The sequence below is a fragment of the Dendroctonus ponderosae genome, unplaced genomic scaffold (assembly GCF_020466585.1).
Source record: "Dendroctonus ponderosae isolate FM_Combo_2020 unplaced genomic scaffold, Dpon_F_20191213v2 Dpon_F_20191213_248, whole genome shotgun sequence".
Taxonomy (NCBI): domain Eukaryota; kingdom Metazoa; phylum Arthropoda; class Insecta; order Coleoptera; family Curculionidae; genus Dendroctonus; species Dendroctonus ponderosae.
The window spans coordinates 1-15,224 of record NW_026018456.1 but is presented as its reverse complement, the minus strand read 5'-3'; the positions used below and the strand labels follow the sequence as shown (position 1 = coordinate 15,224).

The 15,224-nt window shown below is 30.6% G+C and overlaps 1 protein-coding gene across 1 annotated transcript; it reads left to right on the top strand.

The window, feature by feature from the left end:
* The first annotated feature begins 234 nt into the window (after positions 1-234).
* On the top strand, positions 235-13,982 carry LOC109543845 (zinc finger protein 624). The gene is made up of 5 exons (XM_019913755.2): positions 235-678; positions 1,910-2,437; positions 3,584-4,293; positions 6,156-6,343; positions 13,602-13,982. The coding sequence occupies exons 1-5, from the start codon at positions 544-546 to the stop codon at positions 13,793-13,795; spliced, it is 1,755 nt and encodes a 584-aa protein (XP_019769314.2). The 5' UTR covers positions 235-543; the 3' UTR covers positions 13,796-13,982.
* The last annotated feature ends 1,242 nt before the right edge of the window (positions 13,983-15,224 follow it).

Below are 15,224 nucleotides of genomic sequence, written 5' to 3'. Positions count from 1 at the left end.
ACGTAATATGAAGAGATCAATTCTTGGAATAACCCTCCGAGATGGAATCCCAAATAGAACCATTAGACACAACGATGGAGTGACGACATAAGGAGGGCCGCTGGAAATTGGATACTGATGGCACAGGACCGGAAAGAATGGCAACATTTCAGAAAGGCTTTGGTCCAGTAGTGGACACTGTGGACAATATAAGCTGATAATGATGACAGTACATTCTCTTCGTTTTATATTGAGGTGTGATTAGATTTCACATCTTTTCACGTGTAGATGTGAGGATGTACTAAATTTTAATTGACACTAAGCACAAAAGAAGCTTTTTATACAAGGCATATAAGTTAATTACATGTTGGCAGTGAAGAATTTTTAATTAGTTGACCTAAATGTAAGCTGGCTTACAATTGGCCAGATACTTTTCTAACCTAATACTTCTGATATAACCTCCAATAAGTTCATCCCAACGTAATAACTTAATTTTTACAACAACCATAATAAAAACTGGATTTTATTTCATTATTGTTACTGTTTTTTTTTTCAGATAAAACAATGGAAGCTGTTATTAAAGAAGGAGCTCTAAGGCTACTAATTACTGAATCCACTTGTGATGTAATTTTAAGTTGCAGCGATCATCGTCTATTGGCACATAAATTCGTTCTATCAGTCGCTAGTCCAGTATTTAAGGTAAGTGCCGAATTAAAGAAAACAATCGTTGCTGGAGGATGATTAATTTAAAAAAATCGATTGTCCTTTAGCAGAAATTCAATAAGTGAAATTGAGAATTACTATTTAAATCATGTTTGGAAAAGTCCGTTAATTACATGCGTAATCTGCAAATGATTAAAATAAACGAAAGAGTCTGCTGATCTTTGTCAAACCCGTTGTAGGACGGTTATTAAGAAAGTAAATCTCTACCGTTAGAGTGTAGACAGCCCATGAATTCTTAATTAAGTAACATTAACGTTTTTTTAAATAGATGTGTTTTTCATTTTGTTAATTAATCGGACGCACCGAATTCTAACCCGTTTTTATTTTAACTATTACTATAATATACATATATGCTCATTTTATATGAAATTTGATTCTGTTATCATCAAAATAATCATTTTCAACAAAATTAAATTAAATTAATTATAATTTAATACTAATGTTACATATGTGATGTTATACATATAACCATATCCCCAAATGCGTCAGTCAACTAATTTGCATTTGCTGAACGATTTTATAATCCAAAATCATTAAAGAATTTGATATTTAATGCAAATTAATGGCGTAAAAGTAGTGAAAAGGTAATTGGTTTTCTTATAAACAGTTATATCAAATAGACAAAATTCGTAATTGATAAATATGTTAATAAGGTATGAAATGCATTTTAGAATGACCAATTGTTCCAAGTAATGATCTTTAAAAAATTGTTGTTAATGTAACACGTGAGTAGTTCTTTTCCCCCCAATTGACGGATAATTTAGGAAAACCAAAATATGTCATCTTAATTTAGAATTTTGTCATAAAAAAAATATATGGAGAATAAGTTTATTAAGCTCATAAAATTTTACAATCAGCAATTAAACTCAGCAGTAGTGTAGTTAAATTCGATGGGAAAAGTAACTGAAAAAAACTAAAATTCTATAATTTAATATTAATTAAAAATTCGTCACAATTGTCTAGTGGCATTCTGCTATTCAGAATATTTTGCATAATATTGAATTTAAGTTAGCGCATTGGTTATTATTGGTTTTTAATAAAGATTTTATAAGTAGAGATTACTTGTAGAGCACTATCGAGTCTCAGGTTTAATGCTTCTTTGGTTTGCCAATTTAATTTTTTTTTTTAAATCAGAGCCTTTTTTGTAATTTTCGTAAATGTTAATGCATGATATCAATAAATTAGTTTTGTTTCAATTTACTTACAGGAACTACTTCAGCAATGCCCATCAGACTCAACATCTGTTATTATCCTGCCTGATGTTAGTGGATCAATAATGTCTACTATTCTAGATTACATTTATACCGGAAGGACGTTGATTTGTAGCCAAGCTATAGATGACTTTCTGGCTGCATCAAAATTTTTGAAGATAGCTATTGATATGCAACACATAAAAGACATTTATAAATCCCTGGATATAATTCAAAAGCCAGATTATAATAATGGAGATATTTTGAGATTAGATGTTAAAGATAATTTGAGCAAACCAGATGACAGTCAAACTAAAGATGCAAAAAAGTCAACAGAAAATAACAGGATCATTCCCAAGTCTGAAGCCCAACAGACGAAACCGGATAAGAAGCTTCCAGACCTTCTACCAATTGAGATTGGTATGTTTAAAAGAAACGTTAAGAAGATGTGCAATGCTGTTATGCCAAGCCCTTGGAGCCAGAGAAGAGAGAAGAAAATATTTGAAGATCCGAGAATTGTTAGTTTAAAACCACAAGAAAATGAGGTAAGCTTTAAAATAATAGTCGCCAAACTATAAAGGATTGCTCTCAATTAAAAAGTGAGTTTTTGCGTAATCTTACATAAAAAAAATCATTTTGGCGCCGTTGACCGGACCAAATCATAATAACATTGATGACACGAAACAAGTTTTCTAATAACGCAAATACCAATTTATTCATTATTCATCAGTCAAATTTCTTCATTAAGGTAACTAAAAATGACTCGAACGATTTGTAATGCCAAGATTCTGGAATTTATTTCTTCAGTGAGCACAATTAATTAATCGAACTTTCCAGCGCAGTTTTGTAAACGTGCGTTCTGCCTGAATGTGTGTTTAATTAGAATAATTAGTTCGGTTTCGCGTTCTTCTTACTTAATTGGTTAAATGCCGATTAATTTGTGACATCCAATCGTTACACTCACATCAGTTTGTTGTTTCTTTTCGCGTTTTTTAAATGTTTCCTAGCAGCAAAACGGTTTAACCCAGTTCATCAATATGTTTGTAATTTAGTTTATTTCTTGCCTTAGAACAAGTACATAATTATGTATTCGATCCATCTATATCCTAGAAATGCGTTTCTAGTTAATTAACTTTATAGTTTCTAAATCCTTTCGGTCAAGTATCTTCCTATATTTATTGCGAACTGAATAAACAATCAAATATTTCAATGATATTTCGATTAGTAACAGCAAAAAATGTAATATCAAACATTGACAATAAATATCTCTGAAGTGTTGTAGTGGTTGGAGAAAACTATTGCATTCGTGTGCGATAAAATTCAAAAAGATTTATGGATGGATTATGGATTATTTTACTTTGAAACGAGGACGTCCTTAGTAACTTTCAAGCCACATAAAGTCAAGCTTAAATATATTCCTAAAATTCACTTAAAGTTGCCATTTTGCGCACATGTGTCTTTCTGAAGAACAAATTTCCTATTAGTTCGTAAAGCATCGGGGATACCTTTTTATTACTCTTCTGGTTTAGAAGACATAGATACTAGTACTCACAACTATTTAATTTTTATCGTACATAAAACTCAACGCAATTGCTCTAAATCCTGCAACTCATACTCTTTCTCATTAAAAAAATACTGCATTATGAGTAAGTGACATCAATTTAAATTTTGAATTATTTTTGAATATTTAGATTCAGAAGACTTACGATGAAGATCCAAATAACAACATGGAAAGTGAACCTACCAAAGAAAGTTCGAAACGACTGGAAAACATCATTCGCCACCTTCGTCTCAATAGTTCAGAAGTAGCAAAGGAAAAATCAATACAAAACAACGACACAGAAACGGAAATAAGAACTAGCCTAGCAGTAAAGAAACATGATCCTACAACAAATAAAAATGTTTGTCTAAAAGATACTGCCTGTGAGAAAAGAGTAGAGTTGCCGAAATTTACAAATTTTCCATTTTCAAGACATTTGACTCAGCTAGTACCATTTGGTGGAAATTACTTGCCAGATAACATCGAAAAAAGTAGTTACTCAAGTGAATCATCAATTGGCAAAGAAACCTCTAAATGCAATTCGATATGTAGTCTAGATATACCAAAAACATATTCAACTGTTACTCAGACTTGTGCACCACTTGAATCAGTGGAAATCTCAGAGAGTTTTGTAGACGCGCCCTCGAATATTCCCGAACGCAAAGTCTGCAGTGACAGAATGCTGGATTTTAATGAAAATTCTAATAGCAATCAGCAAAATAACTCCATCGAGAATTCAACAAGTGATTCAAGCAATGACGACTCAAAAGGAGAAGATATAAATAATGTGAAAAAGAAACAGTTCAAGTGTGAACAATGTGGAAAGTCGTTTAGTCAGCTGAGAAACTACAAATATCATAGGTGAGTTTTTGAAAATAACTTCAAATAATACCTATGTTTTACAAATAAGCAAAGCACTCAATTTTGTTTTCAATTTTCGAGTTGGTAGTAAATTCATATTTCATCTTGAATCAACAAATTACTGAAACAGTTTTTTCAGTTCTTGAGTTGTCAGCTTTTTGCACCTTCGGCCACTCTAAGTGGTCCATTTTTCATATTTTAAAATTTTCTGTTTTTAATTTGCTTCAATTTCTTAATTTAATGTACGTTTTGTGAGTAGAACCTCACTGCAAATTATTTTTTCAATTACCAAAGTGGTAACGTTCCTTTGACTCTTCATTTACCATCAGATCAACAATACAAAATTGTCGACATTATGGCCTAGCAGACATGAAGATTACCCAAATCGAGTAAACCAAAATAATCCGTAATTTTGTTCAAATGGTTTACGTTATTTTTGCTTCTTTTAGATTGTTGATATTGCTCATTTTTCTTGCTTTTTTCGTATTTCTACACTAAATGATTCCATACTGAATGATATACTACTATTTTGAACTATTAGGGTGTGGGTATAGCACTATACAGTACCACTCGATAACTGCTCTAGTTTTATCCACGTATATTTTACGATTACATAAGTTATTGTAAAATATTGAATAAATAATTTACTTATATCATAATGATAAAATCATAAAAATAATTGGCCAGAAGTAGCGTCTGTAATATTCTGTACCTGCAATTTGTTACCTGAAAAGTTAATAGCAATACTTGTTAACAGAGTAGCATCCGATTTTTGTACTTTTATCTATTCTAGTAGAATATTCAAAGTAGTGAACATAGCAAACAAGGTCGTACATGCTAACGATCATTCACATCATTTCACCTTCTAAACACTTCCGTGCCTAAACTAGTCTTAATGTGCTTTAATTTGGCACTAATTGTTACCGCACTGGCTGATATTCATGGCCAAATTAGTCAGTTAATTACATTGATAAAATCAAACATCACACAAATTAGATACGTTTCCGTGTAACATTTAAAATAAAAATATATTCACACTTAATTAAGATATAATGGAAACAAATAAAATACATATATTATATATAACTAATGGATAGTGTTTCAAAATTGTCCACTCGTTATCAGTGTGAGCTTTATAACCAAACGAGATTTGATAATTAAATAAATGAGTATGGATGGTAAAATGTTTAGGCAATGTTGTGCAGTTTAATGTTAAAAACTCCGCAAAATTAAATCTACTAACACCTTCTTTTAGTTCGACACTGATAAAGTAATTTGCCACTAAATGGTTTGGCAGAGGCTTCAAAAGGCCATTTTCGTTTTAATTGAAGCATGCATTGACTTGACTTGACATGCAAAAACTTGACCAGAAAATTTATATACACAGACCGAATCCCAAGAAAAATCAAGCATCCTGCAATTATATTTATATTAGACAGATATTAGAAGACACCTTAACAAAACAATAAAAAAAAGTTGTCAAACACATCTAAAAAGCAATAATACGTACCTATGTGAAACATATATTATTATTTTCTTAAAGAGCAAACAGTGTCCCAACAAAGTGATTTTGCTTGCCTAAAATAAACATACAATACGTAAAAATTAAATATAACATGGACTTCTTCGATGCTCTTTCTACATACAGTTGTGAAAATAATTGAAGATTCTCTATTTTTTATAGGCACCAAGATAGAAATGACTTTTAAGAAAAATTATCCTATTTTATGATCCAAATGTTATTGGTTCGCAATAAAGTAATTTCTACCAGAAAATTATTTCTTTATAATCAATTTGATTATATACTGCAAAATTTGTGCAAAAATCTAAATAATTATGTATTTAATTTTTGTTGTTCGCAGATCTGTTCATGAAGGAACCAAAGAATTTTCCACGAAATGTCCAGAGTGCGGCAAAACATTTAACGACAAAGGATATTTGAGCAGCCACCTGAAAATTCATAGAGATAGGAAAGAGTATGAGTGTCCGCACTGTCCGAAGAGATTTAACCAAAGAGTAGCCTACAATATGCACTTAAGAATTCATACAGGTACAACAATATAATTTATCCAGATCTTAAATTCTGTTCAATTTTGGTGTATGTATTTGCTCTTTAGTTATCTTCCTACATAATTCAGATTATCGAATTTTTGACTCACGGTTGATGGCAGCGTAGATGTATACAAAAACGGAATTTAAATTATTCTCAAAATTTCTCTAGTTCAAAAATTATTCAAAATCTAACAATTAAAAATATTTTCAGCAATTCCGCATTACCGCTTGAAAAAAAAAACCTTGCAACTACTCCGTTATTTCAAAGGAGACACCCAATACATAAATTTTCAGAAAATGTTTGAGTTTGAAGCAGCAAAATTTTGGTATAATTGTAATGTCGCAGTGTTGAAAATATCATAAATCGATCAACCATATATTAGTGATATAGAAGTAGCCAAATTTTCAGGATAAAAGCTACTTAACTTGCTTAACAGTCTAAATGATAGACAGAGTATTTAATACAAGATTTTTTTCATTTTCCATTAACGAACTGAAGCCGAAGACTTATTTTCTAGGTATTTTCTAAACTATTTAATTTTCCAATTGTATGTATTTCATATCCTAGATAACATATATATATTTTTGGTCAACATGAAAAATATTAGTTTCAAAGAAAGTGCGATCTGTAATTAACACCAAAATGTAGAGGTCTAAATTACAATACCCGGATGGACCATTTAGCCTGATTATGATGAATTCAACCTAACGGTACCTATACACCAAAGAATCGAATTTTTTCTATGGGCCTTAATTACTTTAATCGAATATCTCACGTGTACATCGGCTAAACGCTACAACATTTAGTGATTACCTATTGTGCCTCCTAGTAATTCATATAAATATGGAACCATGGAAAAAGAGGAACTTACTAGATACCTATATTAATAAGTGATATAGATTGTCATCGAATAGACATTATTCCCGAGAAAATTGAAAAATTGTTGCTTTTGCTCTAAACGGATAAGATACAAAAAACCACCTTAAAAAAATTATATTTCTAAATTTTCAATCCAGCCATTCTATGGAAAAATGCATTATATTTATCTTCATCCATTCTAGATTATACTGTACTCAAATATTTTTTTAACTAAATAATAAATAAAAATAAAAGCAATAAACTAACGAACATTAATACAATTGCTTTGCGTCTGCTGGAAAAAGTTAAAACAAATTTAACAAGAATTAGCTTTTTAAATTTATATTACAGTTTGAAACTCTTATTAAAAATGCAACAATTTTTTTCCGGAAACTATTTCTATAAATCATTACATGAATAATAAACATTCGTGCGAAGAAGTTTCAGATGGCGCTGCATATACTCTTAAAATCGTAAACTACATTTTACAAAAAAAGCTTTACTCAGGACGAGTACATTCCCAATAGCTGAAAGAATTTCATTTAAGTTTCTTAACAACGTTTTTCATGTCGTAGCGTTTTAAATGTTATATGTAAATACTACAATATATTGTGTGCACTTTTAAGCAATTAAGTTTAATGGCATAACACGTTCCAATTTGCACATTACATGTCTTTATTTGGTTCGAAAGCTAACATTTTCCTTATGTGAGTAGATCAAATATTTACGAAAAACTCGAGTAGCCTCAGCTATCATTGAAATAAACTGATGTCCAAACCCAACCAAGCTGATGTCTTAAACCGAAAATAGGTTGTGTTACAATAGTTGTTAACACTTTTTTACTTGCAAATGATCGTGTTAACCAGTCATAATCAGCTAAATAAACAGCTTTTTGAAATGGTTTACTTGGGAAAGTAATCGATAATTAGCAACATATACGGTGACAATTTGTAATTGTTTTCGTTTTCTGATATTTAAAGTAAGGCACAAAGAAGTTGAGTCAACAAAATAAAGCTTCAAGTAAAGAAATGAAGCTTTAAAATTTTAAATCAAGTGTTAACTTTGACGCTTCATTTGTATTTAAGGACATTTCCGAGACATACGGCTTATTGACCATAGAGAATTATTTATGTTAAGTTCAAGAGGTACAGTATAGGGAAACAATTTTAAAAATCTAATGGCTGCAAACTAACTGGGAACAAAATAAGAAAAAACTCGTCATAGCTAGTGATGCCAGATAAAATAAGAAAAAAATTTCTACTTTTCCTAGGTTTAAAAAAAAATTGAAAAATAAAAAAAATGTGAAAAAATGGAACTCATAATTTTGCTTCAATTTGTATTATTCTTATTTATCCTTTTAAATTCAAGCTTATATGTAGGTATTTGACAAAGTTTATATGTAGATGGGGCAGTTGCAACTCACACTCACTGCAGGTGTCCGGATTTTCGAGGATTTTTGCTCCCCACTAAAGGTTATTTCCGGGAAATCAAAAAGACCTTAGGAGATTCTTAATTAATTGAGATTTCTTAAAACAAATTGTGGTTCCTCTCTACTTGTTAGCCTTATGTAAGGCGATATATTATTATTTTCTTCCCAGAATTAATTTTTTGCGGAAAATAGGAAACGAAATTTTGTTTAAATTCCTACATAATAATATCAAATTCCTTTTTTCTTTTACCTGAGAAAAATCCCTAGAACTAGGGAACATCACTGCTCATAGACATTTGAAGTTTTGAAATTGGCGCTCTGAGTAACATATAACAACAAAATATTTTTAAATAATGGCAGTAAATTTTTCTCTAATTATAAATGTTATACGTCAAATAAAGATAACACAAAGAACGCTTTAAAATTTCTATATAGCTTCTCTTAACGGTACAATTCACTTCTAGAGAAAATCTCATCAAATAATCCATCTTAATATACTTAAGTTGATAAGATTTTTTTATTCAGTGAAACCGATGCTTGATACACTTGTATTTCAGTTGTAACATTTCCCTGTAAGAAAACTAAAGATCTGTTGCGTCTGATATTAGGTATTGTTCCGTTCAAAGAAATGAATATTACTAAATTTGCAACAATGAAAGTTAACAAAATAGGACTAAGAATCAGACTTCCATTAAATGAAAAATGCTTTTAATAATACAATTAGTTCAATTGGCCGGTATCTCCCGTCGGTTTCAAGCCCAATGAACCTTATTATTATTTTCTCGACGAGACCGAAAATTCTATTATATTGATGTTTCCAATCAAGTTATTTTTATACAGAGTGTATGGACATAATTTATGTATAATGTTAAAATTCTCAAATCGTTAATTGTTTTTATTGTATTGTAAAAGTTTGATCACCTCGCTTTCTTGATACTCTCCCCTAAAACGTGCTGACTTCTAGGAACACTATTGCGCAAGATTCGTTAAGTATCGTCTCTTGAGGGTTTTACAACATTTGGAACCGTATAATTTTACTTTTACTTGTTTAACGGTTGCAAAACTCTTTTGGGTCGTTTTGTCTTCAACAGGACTAACTAGTAATTAATTTCTTAAAAAGAAAATAAATTTTTAAATGCGTAATTATGGTGAAAGCTTTACTGCTAACTCGATTATTACTGGCTCATAACTTCATCTGTTTATAAATACTGATTTGGCTTTAGCACTGATCTGCTTTCGGAAATTATGAGACACCCAACAGTGAGCAATTAATATTTACACTAAATTATGTTCATTTTATTTGAAAATCCTACTTGCATAAGTTACAAATCATCTTAAAGCGTTAACTTTTAGGCATTCCTAGATTTAGTGAGGTTTCTAAAGCTATAACAAATTTTCTTCATTTATATTATTATTTGCAATAGAAATCAACATAATTGTGAGGAATTGCCTATTTTACGCTGATGCGCCAAAACCGTGTAAATTAAGAAAAATACTACAGGCTTTTAAGGAATTAGTTATTGTGGCAAAACTGACTAACCTTTGAAACACAGTTGCTAATGAAATTTTCACTGAATACTTTGAAATTATCGTGCTTATACAGAATGTACCTGGACGATCGACTATGCTATACGAGCATAARTWTTGGTAATTAAGTTTTATTTTATACAGATACAACATAATAAACATATTTKGAAATCCGTAATTTTCCGCATATTTTTATTACATTTCACACTCAGTTTTCTGCATTCTTGTTTTCCYTAAATCAAAGTTTGATATCTAAARTCAAACAAGTACCTTAMATTATTACTTTTAAGCATTGTAGTATTATTTTCCGGAGATTAAATGAGTCACTTTTCTTAAATAATTTTYYATATCATCTTTTGTTGTAATGAGATTGGCGTAAAGAGGCGTTCTTCTGAAAATAACTTGTGGAATTAAATCGAGACAACGAGAAGCCCATCAAAAAATAACTGATTAGTAATCATCCAATGCTGCTTAGAATTAGTTTTCAATAAATCTTCTACAAGCTTGAAATGATTAAGTGAGTCATCCTTCAATTTCACAATGCAATGCGCTTTGATTTTCTGCCCAAGGCTTTAATGGTGGTGTTGGTAAGATGTAAAATGTTTATATAATTTCATCCGTTTAAATTAACGTAGTACGAACAAGAGCATAAATAATATGTTACACTTTTCACTWTAATAAAATATRAAACATTTACGTTYCTGAAAATCTGCGWTACCGTATCTGCCACCTAGAATTGATTGRTATAGTGATTAAATATTTAAACCGTAAAAATTTGCCTAATCGCCCCAATGTTAAGCAAATTGCGTCTTGATTCGTTTCAAGCCTCARGAGCCAGTTCTAAATGCGGACGTGATGKCTTTCAATTGWGCTTCCTGARTATCCGAGGAATGCTCTGCCAAACAAATCTTCCGATATTTATCTTAARCACGCCGAGGATTAACCGTAAAAAATGTTAAACTCGAAATTTCTGMGTATTTGCCATTCACGATCAGTTTTTGTAGTTTCAAATTTAGTATTATGAAATAGTGMAWRAATTAGTATTATGAAACATTTGCCMTCAGTTATAAKATTCAAAAAATMTTTTTTAACACAATAATTGCAGTTTACTACCATTTTTATTATACAGGGCGAGTCATAATTAGATGTTCAGACTTTTACAGTAGAATACATGATCAAATAAAATAATGTAAAAAAATTAACCAAAGTCCGAAAATGATTTGCTAAAAAAGTAGACATTCTGCGTTGATTCTGATAATTTTGTTATCTTGCTTCTGTTGCGATTTTCCAAAGTTGAGAATAAAAAAAAATGACAAAAACTTTACTTTTTCAAATGGCAACTACTTTTTCTGACTCCAAAAATAGAGGTAAAATTGAATTTTAAGTCCACTTTTATTAGCATTGTGTAAGTTCCTCTAAAGCCCTTTATGAGTTATTGGCATTCTTTGGAAGAAATATTATTGCTTTCTTATCAAGTAGTTGGCTATAGAAGTAATCCGTAAATTTGAATTCTTTATCAGAAATCGTAATGCAGGCATTTTTTTATTGTCAACTTTGAAACACCGCAACAAACGCACGAATAACAAAAGTGGCAGAATCAGTGCAAAATTTCGGCCAAAACCTTTGAAAATTGAATAAAAAATAGATATGATTTAGGAGTTATGTTTTTGCAAATAAACCTCTGCATCCCTGTTTTTTGCAATAAATGTGACATATGTCAAAAACTATGACAGATAAGTGTTGGCAAATGGACTCAAAATTTAATGCTGAATACAAATATGAAATCAAAATAGGGACTTTCCATTTAAAAAAGCCAAGATATCGCCAAGATTTCCGATGTTTCCGGAAGCGTCGCCATTTTCAAAAAAACTATATTTAGACTTGCGGCAGCCGATTATGGCTGCCTACCAATTTTCACTTCATTCCAAAAAACGGTTTTTTGCAAGCTTATTAATGACCAATGCACTATGCAATATATAAAATCCGTTTTACTTTTAGTTTAGTGAGGGTTTCGGGCTCTGTTAAAAATTTGGTTCTTTAAAAGGGTTCCGTCGCCAAAAAAGTTTGAGAACCGCTATTCTAGAGAATAGCATCTATCCAATTTTTCAAATTTGAATCAAATACATGAAGTAGATTTTCTGTAATTCACTGCCAAAAATGCACGGAAATTCGTATGCTCTTACGGGTAAACGTATAGCCTTAAAAATTTGCTTCAGTTTAGTTTCAAGTTTAATTGTTTAATACTAAATAGCAATTTATTTCAATAAATCCGTATAACTCACTCATTAAGAATTAATTTTTTAAAATCGAAAACGTGTGGTCGAACAAACAAATGCAAGAGATTATTTGTCCTCTAAATAAATTGGAACATAACCCACACTTTTCCTATGTTTAGAAAAACTGTAAGGTGTTTTTTTTTCTTAACAAATATTTGTACACATGCCCTGCTCTTAAGAACGCCATTGCTAAAACGAAAACGATTCGTTACACATAAGAAAACGTGCAAGAGGTTCTACTATTTCTATATGTTTATGTACTTGCTTTGAATATTTTAATAAATTTTGTCAATAAATTCACTTGAATCAACACTGTATTTTCGTATTGAAGGATTTTTTGATTTTGGTTCTATTGTAAAAGTGTGTACACTTAATTATAACTGACTATGTATTCTACACCGATGTCAAAGCTGTTTAAAAATTAAACAGTTAATTGTTTTATCTTAATAAATCGGATTAATTATCTACTATGCAACAAATCCAAATGTTAGAAAAAATACATACATTTGTTAGAACATACAAACTTGGTGGATTTGCTAAAACACATCGTAAATTAAATTATGAATTTTACTAAATAAATCGAGTTTTGCAACATCTTCGAAAACACAGATAGAAATACCGTTAATCAAGACGAATTAAGTATTTTGACACTAACATTTTTGTTAATTTGCTTTTTGTTAAAACTTCAATATTCACTCGTAAGATATATAAAATACTTATAATTGCATGTAGAATTAAAAACGAAAAAATGCGAAAATTACATTGAAACTAAGAAAATCGATGGTATTTCTATTACATCTGGACTATGAAAAAAGGGGAAAAAACAAAAAATCCTAATTTTTAAGACCAATAGCAAGGCTTTTCGGTCCATCCTATTGTCGGGACACACCGTATAGTTCTGTATACTAATATGCATAGATACTGCCACTGTTAATAATGGGTAGACGTTAAACTAACGTAAACAATGATATTTTCACAATTTTATATGGATATGCAGAAACTATAGAGATTTAACTGATAATAACTAGTATTTAGGTAGTTGATGGATTGTGTAAGATCAATTGAAATACCTGCTGAAATATTGGTGATGAAAGCTAATGAAATAAAGGTCCTTAAGTACCCCTAATAATATGATAATTGAAAAATATTTTAATTGTTATTTCAGGTTTAAAACCACACAATTGTCCAACTTGTGGAAAAAGCTTTTCCAGAAAAATGCTTCTGAAACAACACCAAAGAGTTCATACAGGGGAGCGACCATATTCCTGCCCTGAATGTGGAAAAACATTTGCAGATAGGTCAAATATGAGCTTACATACTCGATTGCATACAGGTAACCAAGTCATATTTTACTTTTAAGTTTGTAACTGTTATAGCGAATAATTAATTAAGTTTTTAAGAAGCATTTGACTTAAAATTGGCCGTATAACAAAATAATTTTAACATTTAAATATGGAAGCTCGATATAAGGTCGACAGTTACACAAATTTTTATATTTCTGTATAAAACACCAAGCAGAGTATCTGAAGAACTCATGCCAAGCCAGACACGTATTATTCGTAATTCGTAATAATAATTAATCCTTATGGCCATTTTCCGAATCTTTGTATGGGTAATTTCTACATTGTTAAAGATAGAGAATCCGTTAAATGGGCAAAATTGGGCAGAATTTGATTGCCTACTCATTGGCGTTTTCAAAATTTAGGTACCCGACTTGGTTCCTGAAAAGACAAGAAATCAACACTTTTTTAATTATCACATATTACATAAACTGCTTAACTTAGAAAAAAGTTTAAACGGCCCTTAGTACAACTTTTTGCGTTGAATCCAATAAATTAGCACTCGTTGTCATAGTCAACTTGATTTACAAGATAAAAAATAAAGTTATGTTTTTTTAATTGGTAATCATAGTTGGCTGGGGGCCTTTTAAAATCCTTATTTTTTTCTGAATTTAACGATATGATTGTTTATATGTTTTTCTCGTTTTGTTGCCGTAAAACTTCAAGAGAAGATAAAAAATGTGTAGTAGGCTATGGAAACAAGAACTATATTCACACAAAGCACAAAACAATAATGAATCGTTTAAATTAAACGATCAAATTAACTTCCGTTTACGCCCAGGGATTTTTTGGCATCTTCACATACAGCTCGTGAGTCTTCAAGTTCATTTGGTAAAAAGTGTAAATATCTTTCGCTATTTAAATTCTGATTACAAAAGAATGGACAATAATTTTATCACTAAACTGCCATCATCAAATTTCTTCTTTCCAGAGCCTACTACACATTTTTAATGTTCTTTTGAATTTTCACGGTTAAAAGAAGAGATAAACATACAAACAGTTATATTGTTAAATTCAGAAAAAAATAAGGATATATATATACAGGGTTGCTCATTAGTGCGTCAAAGTGCGATATCTCAGTAATTATGAACTTTACAAGAAAATACGTCCTACGAAAGTTTTTCATGTTTAAAAGGTCCACATTTTAAAATTACTTTCCAATATACGGGGTGTATCATAAACGTGTGGTAGTTACCAACTTTGGTTTTTTAAATGGAACCGCCCCTTTTTTCATTCATTTTCAGATTTGTCGTCAAAATCTAAGTTAAGTTTGTGTCAAACGTTTTACCTGAAAAATTTACGATTTCCGAGTTATTCGTAAAAATGTGAAAGTTTTGACAGCTACTGGGTTCCACAGAAATCGATGCTGTACACTACCCGCTGCGAATTTTGGAAAACAGTTTTCAGCGATTCTAACAGAACATCATGATCTACGCGTAGATATGTTT

Coding starts and splice junctions, on each gene's coding strand:
- LOC109543845 (XM_019913755.2), top strand. CDS start 544: ATGGAAGCTGTTATTAAAGAAGGAGCTCTAAGGCTACTAATTACTGAA. Junction 2,438..3,583: donor TAAAACCACAAGAAAATGAG/GTAAGCTTTAAA, acceptor TTGAATATTTAG/ATTCAGAAGACTTACGATGA. Junction 6,344..13,601: donor GCACTTAAGAATTCATACAG/GTACAACAATAT, acceptor TTGTTATTTCAG/GTTTAAAACCACACAATTGT.